This window comes from Notothenia coriiceps, unplaced genomic scaffold (assembly GCF_000735185.1).
Source record: "Notothenia coriiceps isolate Sejong01 unplaced genomic scaffold, NC01 NC01_scaffold00037246, whole genome shotgun sequence".
In the NCBI taxonomy this organism is placed as follows: domain Eukaryota; kingdom Metazoa; phylum Chordata; class Actinopteri; order Perciformes; family Nototheniidae; genus Notothenia; species Notothenia coriiceps.
In genome coordinates this window covers 18,099,749-18,110,986 of record NW_011369947.1, presented here as the reverse complement: position 1 = coordinate 18,110,986, position 11,238 = coordinate 18,099,749, and the positions used below count along the sequence as shown (strand labels likewise).

The following is an 11,238-nucleotide window of genomic DNA, read 5'->3' as shown; positions in this document are numbered from 1 at the left end:
TGTCAGTTTCCTCCAACATCTAGGTCAGAGGAGGAAGAGAGCCGGTTATGGAGAGGAACCTGATGAACACGCATGCGTAAGTTGCGGTTGAAACCACTTCATCATCTGCTGACCTCATTCTCAGAGCGTGAGGGTTCTGACACGACCGTGACCATTTGAGTTGGAAGCATCCTGTGTGCATGAAGAGAGAGAAATGTGAGGAGGTTATAGATAATGCATTTTTCATTTAGTAGAGCTGCTTTCTAGAAACTGCAAAAAGTGAAAAATCATCAAAACACAATTAAACAAAACACTTCAAATATATAAATAACACGACTTAGAGTTAGTGGAGACGTGCAGGACCTCTGCCTGTTTCCTATTCCTACTTATACAGTTAATGGTTTCTTAATTCAATTGTAGAAGAATAGATGTATTTGACCTTTGAACTTCATCAGTGGTACAGTGTTCCCAGCTTAATGCAGTTTTTCTTTTACCAGCAGAGAAGAGATAAGCCTGTTTGAGATATGCCAATTTTTCAGATGTCCTTCCTGAAAACTCTCTGTGTAGTCTTCTGTCTCTGCTAAATATAATTATCATAACGTACACTGCTGCTATCATGATGTCCAACTGCAGGGCACTAGCTGTAGAAACACACACACCTCATCAGGTTCAATCCAACTGTTTAGCCCACAACAATGTCCCTGTTTTACCAATGACCTGTGGCGTCTGGTTAGAGCAAGACGCATACACACACACTGCAGAATACTCATTTAATGGTGATTTTGTAGTGTGTTCCCTTTCCTTGGAACTGCCTTAGGACTCACTAGGGTAGGTGACTTGCATTGTGGGTATAATACCTAGAATTCAATATAATATAACCTTTACTGATATATCAGCTGTGTTGCCATTTGTGTCACTTATCAGTTGGTCAAGATTAGCAACAAACTCCACTCATACACAAAAAGCTGCTGTACATGAACATTATGGCTGTGTGTGTTGTGTGTGTGTGTGTGTGGTGTGTGTGTGTGTGTGTGTGTGTGTGTGTGGTGTGTGTGTGTGTGTGTCGTGGTGTGTGTGTGTGTGTGAGGGGGGGGGGGGGTTGTGGGGTGTGTTGTGTGTGTGTGTTTCACCTCTTATTCTCTCTGGAGTGATTTTGGGGGGTTTTCTGCTCACCATGACTGCTGTACTCCATGCCCTCTTACTGGTGAAGAAAGTGGTACTGCAGTGGTGGGTGTGTGTGTGGGTGTTGTGTGTGTGTGGTGTTGTGTGTGTGGTGTTCGTGTGTGTGTGTGTGTGTGTGTGTGTCGTGTGGTGTCATCAATACACACATCAATCAGTTTAAAATAGGTATTAGTTTTATTGATTAGATTAGAACACGTATTTATGAGCTGCCAAAACATTTAATTAACACTGAACTTATCACAACTGATTACAGTCCATTGCATTTATTGTAACTGCTTTCATATATATACGTGTATGTCATATTATAACACTCGCTTGATTGATATAAATGATGCGTGGTAAAAGCAATTTGGAGAAATAACCCCCATCAATCTATACTAATTGTACAAATGTAAAAACGACATTATGTGCATAAGATTTGATATTAATACTTTATCTGCTAGATTTACAAAAATTAAGAGGACAAAAACAAGAGTTGTTTTGTCGTTTATTTTGTTTGCATAACACTTCGTCTTTTTACACCATCATGAAACCCTTTAGGTTGTTCACGTCTACACTTATTTTGTTAAACAATAAATAATACCGCGTCCAATAATGTAATATGATGTGACCTGGAGGAGTTAACCATATGTGGTGTCTCCATTCAATTAGAATATAAATATATATTAAAATTTAAATACGTCATTTACGACAATTTAATTATTTATTTAAGAATAAACACGGCTGTACAAATTTAAAGGAAAAAACTTCTACTGCATCCCCCATTTTGTGTGTGTGTGTGTGTGGTGTGTGTGGGTGTGTGTGTGTGTGTTGTGTGTGTGTTCCTCTGAGAACAAGGTCCTGCATCTGATGCTGGCTGGCTAGGTCTCCGAGTAGGAGTAGACGTGTGTGTGAGGGCTTTTCAATTGTTTCACACAAGGACACACACCTTCAGTCTCCTCTTCAACTTCTCTGAGATCATCACACACACACACACACACACACACACACATCACACAACACACACACACACACACACTACACACACACTTGCACACACATCACATCATCACACATGCACACACACAACTGTGCCCAAGTTGGGCCTGACCAGCAGAGATGTCCAGTAATCTTGACCCAGATATGTATGTCTGCCAAGTGTGATGTAGTGCTAGTAAATTATTACAGTAATAGTATATAATCAATAGTGTTGTAAATAAACGTTATGGCAAAACCAGCGTCATAAACACTCTCTGACTGTTTCAGAGAAGTTCTTAATGTCCCATCAGTTTGATTTACCTCCATAATGTTTTACATTACTGTCACATAAAGTCACAGCCAGGTATGTCAATGGCTCAGTATATGTATGTCCTGCTGTGTAAGTGCTATAGGTAAGAGGACTCTTAAATGTGAGAGACCACTAGCATAATGATATCACACCTGAACATCAGCCAAGGAGATGGACTCTTTTAAAGTCAGAGACCAAGCTACATACGATATATTGCGACCTCTGTAACATCAGGCAGGCAGAGGACTCCTTTAAAGGTACAAGAGTAACACTAACTACTGATATATCACCTGAAGCATCAGCAGGAGAGGACTCCCCTTTAAAGTAGATACACTACATACTGATATACACTGAACATCAGCAGGAGAGGACTCTTAAAGTAGAGAGCCTCTAACATAGCTGATATACAGCCTGAACATGGCAGCAGGAGAGGACTCTTTAAAGTAGAGACACTACATAGCTGATATACACGCTGAACATCAGCAGGAGCAGGATCTTTAAAGTAAGATACAGCTAGCATACTGATATACAGCCTGAACATCAGGCAAGGAGAGTCCCTCTCTGTATATCAAGTATGTAGTAGTCTCTGCTTTAAAGAGTCCCTGCTCCGCTGGGCTGACTGTTCAGGTGTATAATCAGTAATGTAGTGTATCTAGCTTTAAAGAGTCCTCTCTCCTGCTGATGTCAGGTGTATATCAGTATGTAGTGTCTCTACTTTAAAGAGTCCATCTCCTGGTGATGTTCAGGTGTATAATCAGTAAGGGGGGGGGGGGGCGCGCGCGGGGGGTAAGAGTCTCTACTTTAAAGAGTCGCCTGCTCCTGGGCTGAATGTTCAGGTGTATACTCAGGATGATAGTGGTATCTACGCTTTAAAGAGTGCTCTCCCCCTGGCTGATGTTCAGGTGTATAATCAGTAAATGTAGTGTACCTCTACTCCTTAAAAGAGTCCTCTCCCTGCTGATGTTCAGGTGTATATCAGTAATGTAGTGTCTCTACTGTTAAAGAGTCCTCTCCCTGCTGATGTTGCAGGTGTATAATCGAGTATGTAGTGTGCCTTACTTTAAAGAGTCGCTCTCGCGCCTATATAGCCTTACACAGAGGACTACATAAACTTAGGCCTTGAATCACCTGGCTGTGACTTTATGTGACAGTAATGAAAAACATTATGGAGGCGTAAATCGAAAAATGATGGGACATTAAGAATCTTCTCTGAAACAATCAGAGTGTTTATGACGGCCCGGTTGTTTGCCATAAAAGTTTATTTAGCAACACTTTGAATTAAATATACTATTACTGTAATTACCTAGGGGCACTAACATCACCAACATTTGGCAGACATAGCTATCTGGGTCAAATTACTGACATCTGCTGCTAGGTTCAGGCCAACTTGGCACCAGTGTGTGTGTGTGTTGTTGTGTGTGTGTGTGTGTGTGTGTGTGTGTGTTGGTGTGTGTGTGTGTGTGTGTGTGTGTGTGGTGTGTGTGTGTGTGTGATCTCAGAGAAGTGAAAGAGGAACTGAAGGTGTGTGTCTGTGTGAAAACATTGAAAGCCCTCCCCAAACCACACCCACTCCTAACTCCACTCTGGAGGCCTGCAGAGGCATCAATGCAGGCCTTGTCTCAGAGGAACACAAACACACAACACACACACACACAGCACACCACCACCACAACACAACACAAACCAATGGGGTGGCAGTGAAGTTTTTTGCCTTTAATTTGTCAGGCCGTGTTTAATTCTAAATAAATAATTAAATTGTCGTAAATGACGTATTTAAATTTATCTATATTTATTCTATTAAACTCGGAGAGGCACACTTGTAACTCCTCCAGGTGGATCATTTACATTTGGACGGGTATTTATTTATTGTTTAACCAAAATAACGTGTAGACGCAGTGAACACCTAAAAGGCGTTCTGCACTGGTGTAAAAGCACGAAGTGTTATGGCAAAGCAAAATAAAACGAGCAAACCTCTTGTTTTTTGTCCCCTCTTAATTTTTTGCTAAATCTAGCAATAAATGTATTAATTATCAAAAATCTTTAATGCAAATATGTCTGTTTACATCCTGTGCATTAGTTTTTAGAATTGATGGGGGTTTTTGCTCGCAATGTGCTTTTGCCCGGCATCTTTATATCACAATAAGAGTGTTAATAAAGCTGAATACGTGATATAGAAAGGCAATTACAAAAAATTGCAGAGTGGATGTAAATCAAGTTGTGATAGAGTTCAGAGTGTTAAATTAAATGTTTGGGCAGCTCATAAATAGCGTGTTCTAATCTAATCAATAAAACTAATACTATTTTAAAACCCTCGATTGATGTGTGTAGTCTGTACACACACACACACCACACACACAGCACACACACACACAGAAACCACACACACCACACACACAAACACCACACCCACACACAACCAGCACTTCAGTACCACCCTTCTCACGCAGTCGAGGGGGCAAGAGGACAGCAGTCATGTGACCAGAAAACCACTCAACTCCAAGAGAATCGAGGAATGAAAAAGCACACACACACACCACACAGCGCCACACACGACACAGCACAACACAACACCCACACACCACACACACACACAACACACCACAGCACACCACCACACACCCACACCACACCACCACACACACCACACACACAGCATAAATGGTTAGTTACAGAAGCTTTTTGTGTATGAGTGGAATGTTTTGTTGGCTAATCCTTTGCGGCACTGAATAGTGACAGCACAATGCAACACCAGCTGAATTATATTAGATTTATATATTGACGGTCCTAGAGTATTTACAGCAATGCAGTCACTAACCTAGTGAGTCTAAGCGGCCCCTTCGCAAGGAAAGGGAAGCACCAGCTAGGGCAAAATCGCATTTAAATGAGTAATTGTCTGGCAGTGGTGTGTGTATGTCTTGCTCTAAAACCAGACGCCAGGTCATGGTAAACCACGGGACATGTTGTGGCTAAACAGTGATTGAACCTGTGAGGTGTGTGTGTTTTCTAAACAGCTAAGTGGCGCCCTGCAGGTGGACATCATGATAGCAGCAGTGTAGTTAGTTATATTATAGTTTAGCAGAGACAGAATACAACAGAGAGTTTCAAGAGGAAGCATCTGAAAAAGTAGGCATATTCAAACAGACCCTATTCTTTCTGGTAAAAGAAAACTGCATTAACGCTGGAACCTGTACACACGTGATCGAAGTCAAAGGTCAAATACATCTATTCTTCTACAATTGAAATTAGAAACCCATTACTTACTAATAGAATAGAAACAGCAGGGTCGCAGTCCTCCAATAAGCTCTAACGCGGTTTTTATATATTTGAACGTGTGGTTGTTTTAATTGTGTTTTGATGATTTTTCCACTTTTTTGAGTTCTAGAAAAGCGCTCCCCTATAAATAAAATGCATTATTATAACCTCCTCCCATGTTTCTCTCTCTTCATGCAGCAGCAGGATAGCTTTCCCAAAAGCTCCAAAGTCAGCGCGTGTCGTGTCAGAAACGCCTCCCACGCTCCTGAGGGAGTGAGGTCAGGGCATGATGAAGTGGTTTCAACACGTCGAAACTTACGGCTGCGTTTCATCAGGTTCCTCTCCACTAACCGGCCCTCTCTTCCTCCTCTGACGCTTCAGATGTTTGGGAGGGGAAATGAGCAGCCGTAACTGATTAACCAGTTTTAGCTCTGCTCTGACTGATAACGCAGCAGAACCAGGCAGGTGAGTTCGAGGGCAGAGGAGTCATGTGACCACCGTCATGTGAGCAACTGATTATAAGATGATGGAATCTGCTGGTTTTGAATCTCTCAGTGGGGTGTTTGCTCACCGGCCCGTCCACCACACTAGGGCCATCGAAAAACATCTTAGAAAAATCTGTGAAGCTGGGCCCCGTGTCTGGAGCTTGCCCGATTTTTTTGCGAGCAACGCGACCAACAACCAATCACATGAATCTCCCGCCCCCGACATACAAAGCAATAGCAATGTTAAAACGAAGTAAACTGGATATAAAATCCCCAAACAGGCGAAAACCTACCAGTTTCACCCACTGTCTCTGCCACCTCCCTCCATGCCTGGTTCTTCCGGTTTGTATCCCGGTAAATAGTTCTGGTCGTAAAGAACCGGGTGATTTGCTACCGTAATTTCTCGTTTGGAATATGAGGAAATGAACTGCGGTCTGGCTCTCCCAGCTTGCACGCGGTTTGATTGGCTAGCGCTTGCACTGGCGGGATTTGCATAAACGGGATTTGATTGGCTGATGCCAGCTTCGAAAGCATCGGGAGCATCAAAAGTTGAACATTGCTCAACTTTTGATGCTCACGATGCTTGCAAAGCCATGCTCCCCACAATGCAGTTCGGCGAAGATTAAAAATCTTCTACGTCACCCCATTCAAGTGAATGGGCGAAGCTTTGAAAGATTTTTTTCATGCCTGTGTGTGGACGGGTCATAACTCTCTCTCTCTCAGAGACAGGCAATCCAGTATCCTCAATGTTCATAACCTCCCTCCTGTCATATTGTGTCTCAGTCTTTATATGCCATTAATATCAACTTAACTTACAAGCTAGATATGTAAAGATAACAACTTCCACAAGAAGCCTTTAGGATACGGTTATTTTTATCGGCTATGAATAAAAATAGACGAGATAAGAATAGCAGACAGTGATTAAAAATAAAATACTAAAAATAAAAAAAGACATAACAACTGATAAGATGGCACATAACAGAAGTCTATATCTAAAAAAAGAAAGCAAGTCATCAGCTCCTCAGAGAGGAACCGTAACAGTCTGTGGGCTCTGGTGGCAGAAGAACAAGACACTGAAACACGAGAACAACTGGGGTTTGGTGTGATATCGATCGGCTGCTCAACGGACAAGTGCTGACAGAAGGACAGAGAGTTCAGCCAGAGGAGAGCGAAATAATGACTTCTGATGAATCATTTATTAGAGCGTCTTGTTCCTGGGTGCAATGCAGGACTGCCAGTAAACGACAAATGATACCAAAGCTTCTCTGTGTGTTTGTAAACAAGAGCTCTGCTATAAAGTATAATTATGAGGAGTTTAGCTGACATTAGGGCTGCTCAATTAATCGTATTTTAAATCGCAATTACGATTATGGCTTGCAACGATTACGAAAACAACGTAATCGAAATATAACGATTTTTTTTTTTATTATTAATTTTTTTTTTTTTTTTTTCAGGGTAATCAACTGTTAAAAACATACGGTTCAAAAAATATTTCTCCAATAAATTGATATTTTCAAAGTAAATGGATAATCGTGTTTAATAATCGTGATATCAATTATTGACCCAAATTAATCGAGATTATGATTTTTGACATAATCGAGCAGCCCTAGCTGACATACTTTATAAGATGAATTAGTGTGGCACCTAACGCAGGAAAAAGTCATACATTATAAAAGAGACAGCTGTAACAATGTTTTCTAGTTTCTACTGCGAGAGGTGATCTGTCTGATTTAGCCCCTCAAGTGACAGTGGTGGATTTATTGATCAATTACATAGTACGTTTTACTACCACACCTCAGCAGGCCAACACAAGCTAGGGATGTTGTGAGACTAATCCTTCCGTACCAATAAGATGTCAAAATTCAGAAAATGTGACAGCACGTGTTTTTCTACAGTAGCTGCAAGATCACAGATAAATTTTTTTAGCAAGTGTCCTTTAAGAAAACATTATGGGAGCAAAAAAAACTGGGAACGTATTATCAATTCATCCAATGCGACAATTGTTTACCCTGTTACAATATAAACAACCAAGATTGTTGACATTAGCAGGAGTAAAGCTAGTTAGCATTAGCTGAGAGCAGCAGCTAACAGGTGCTATTGACTTTGTTGGTTTATTGACCTTTGTGGTGCGATCAACACTTCCAGAAAAAATGGCATTAGGCGAAGGCAAATTATTATGTTATCATGACGTGTTCAAATGACATTTTATAAAATGTGGTTTTTGAGAGAAACTTGAATAAATAAAGTGGTTTGATGCAAATAGATATTGATATTTAAAAAAAAAAGGGAATTGTGCGCCGTTTCACTTCCTTAAAGAAAACAGTAAGCAAACGGGAAAAAGGAGTCCATGTTGAATCAATATTTTATTTTGAATAGAGAATCGTTGAATTTCACTGGTATTGGTGTAGAAAAACAACCTTTCTGGTATTGTGACATTCCTAGTAAACAACAGACCCTCAAAATAATATTCTGCGACATTAATATCTTTCAACACAATAAAAAGTCTGAGAATGAAAGGTCTGTTGGAGCAGCCGATAGAAACATCAAAGCTGGTCTGGAGGCAGCAGAAAGGTTAGCAGGGCTCCTGAGGCCGAAGGAAACAAAGGGGCCGTGTGCACTAATGACTGCCCCGCCCCCTCTATCAGCTGCCTCAACACTCTTATCTTCTCTTTCCAGCTGCACACCCCCCGCCCTCCCCCTCCTCCTCAGCTGTACCCAATTAAAAGAAACACCCTGATCAAAAACAAGCCATCCTCTGCTGCTGCTGCTCTTTATTTAAAACTTTTCATAACCGCTCCCGAGGTTGTTTCACGTTTTAATTCTGTTTTATTCGCAGCAGGGGGATTCCACAGTAGAGCTGAAACACAGCTACATACATTACTTATCTCTTCAGACACATGGTCGTATCGTCCAAGAAACACCTTCATGTCCCAAAGAGGAACAGCCAGGGCCGTGAATATTCCAGCCATGAAGTATTTTGATGTTTTAATTCTGTACTCAGCATAATTAAAAAAGCCAAATGTCTAAGAAGTTCAATTCTGCCTATTTTAAGGTATTCTGGTTATTTTGGAATTTGACTTTATTATTTTTTTATTAACTTAAAAAACTCTCAACTAAGAATTGACCGATTACGGGCCGCTATATAAGCATTTTATATTATAGTAAGTATTGTTGCGTTTTATATGCAATAAAGTAAATTAATTGAACATGTGCTCCTCTGACCTCTAGCCCACAGCACATATGCTTGAATGCATTTATGTTTGACGATGTGTTATTCCACATTTTCACCGTAAGATTGAAATGCTTTACTGCAAAACTCAACCCTGAAAACAGCTAATCGTTGGCAGTTTATCACCAACTGCTTTGGCTGCTTACCCAGTCTTCATTTATGCAGTCACAAAATGTGTGAGGGGTGAATTGGCAAACATTACATAGTGCTTCAAAACTGTACTCGACCCCTGACAATTATGTTGCTAACAATTCATTGTGAGGAAAATTCAGTCCCGATTCATAAATGAAAACTAGAAGAAGCAGGGATGCAATGCTAGCGTTAAAAGAACAGCACAGTCACATCAAACCCAGGGGGAATGAATATCCTGAAGGGGTTACCTGCAGGTTGTTGAGCGGCTCCATCTTCATGACGGGCCCCACGGTGCTGAGCGGCAGCGCGGCCTCAATGCTCTGGTTCGGACTGATAGGAGTGAGGATCTGGAGGGGACCAGCCGGAGCCAGACCAAAGCTACAGAGCAGCAGGGAGGGGAAACCAGAGTCACAACAGGTGTATTTATACAGGAACATCAGCACTTTCTTAGCCGGCGATCCTACCTGTTTCTGTTGAACTGGATGGCAAAATCACTCATGACACTCATAGCTTTATTGTTGAGTGTCATCTCCATTTGGATGACCCCAGAGCGGCGGACAAAAGTGCCCGATATCTCCAGACCCTTGGCCTTCATGGCTGGCAGCCAAACCTGGACAGAGATCAGTTCACTTATTAGGGAACCCAACATTCATGTATTATTGTAATATACGATACGATAATACTTTATTGGTCAGATCAAGTCTGAAATTTGACTTGCGTCACAGAAGCTCCATGTGTAACATCAACATAGACAAATGTGGAGACGCATGAAAAGCAAACAACAAACATTTAACATAATCACTGAGAGAAAACATTTGATCTGGGATTCAGCTGTGTTTACTGTGAGGATTGACTGATGCACAAAGGATGGTAGCAGTTCATGTTCGTTGTTCAGAACATGGTTTGGGTCCGAGATGATGTTGTTGGAGGTTGTTATGATTGGCCGAGTCATACATGTCACATCCCAGGTTATCAAGACTCACTGCTTTAGGGGGGATGTAGGTTCCCATCGTCATACCACCACCTCCGAGATCAAACAGGTCGTCCAGACCGCCGCTGATGGGGGCGTTGAAGGAAGCTGGCATTGCAGCCGGAGGAGCTCCGAAACCAGCCCCCATCTGTGGGCCGCAATGCAACACGTTACTCTCACACATCTCAACAGCATTTAGTACAGAGAAATCTAAATCAACAACAACTCAGACAAGATGACTCACAGCAGGACTTCCTCCAATGTCTCCACCAAGCTTTGTGGGAAGGGAAGAAGCACAAAAAGATTCAGGTTATTTAATGGTACGACATTAAATCATATCCTGGAGGATGGTTGAATGGGGGTGAGGGTCTACGACATGTATGATTAATGGTGGCTATGAGGATTCACTGTTTACAGGAGACAGCAAGAGGAAGTAGATCGAGGTAGAGGAGGGTTTTCTTTTGATGTAACTGACCTTTAGTTGCCTGTACAAGTCAGGATGAGTGGTCTTTAGGTCAAATACGTTGTGTTCAAATGCTACTCACTAAAGGTTTCTATTGACTGATGACAAGGTTGGGGGTACATTGAACAAGTGGTGCAATATAGTGACTCCACACACTACTGTGCATGGAGGACAATATTTTGCAGCAAAAACAAAAAAAGGTAAGATTTACTCAAATCTCACCCTGAATGGAGTGGGACACAAACCATCTAACACTACATTTACACAGGTACGGATCAC

At 41.6% G+C, this 11,238-nt stretch overlaps 2 protein-coding genes across 2 annotated transcripts in view; one reads left to right on the top strand and one right to left on the bottom strand.

The window, feature by feature from the left end:
• Positions 1-11,238, bottom strand: part of LOC104966019 (AP-1 complex subunit beta-1-like) — a 373,094-nt gene that overhangs the window by 350,246 nt on the left and 11,610 nt on the right. The window contains exons 2-5 of the mRNA XM_010795119.1: positions 10,741-10,774; positions 10,510-10,644; positions 9,991-10,136; positions 9,775-9,904 (exon numbers count right to left, since the gene is read on the bottom strand). Coding sequence (XP_010793421.1) covers positions 9,775-9,904; positions 9,991-10,136; positions 10,510-10,644 — 411 coding nt within the window. The 5' untranslated portion in view covers positions 10,741-10,774. The remainder of the gene's footprint in view (positions 1-9,774; positions 9,905-9,990; positions 10,137-10,509; positions 10,645-10,740; positions 10,775-11,238) is intronic.
• Positions 10,922-11,238, top strand: part of LOC104966016 (coiled-coil domain-containing protein 50-like) — a 4,504-nt gene continuing 4,187 nt past the window's right edge. The window contains exon 1 of the mRNA XM_010795118.1: positions 10,922-10,939. The gene's annotated coding sequence lies outside the window, so the exon portion shown is untranslated. The remainder of the gene's footprint in view (positions 10,940-11,238) is intronic.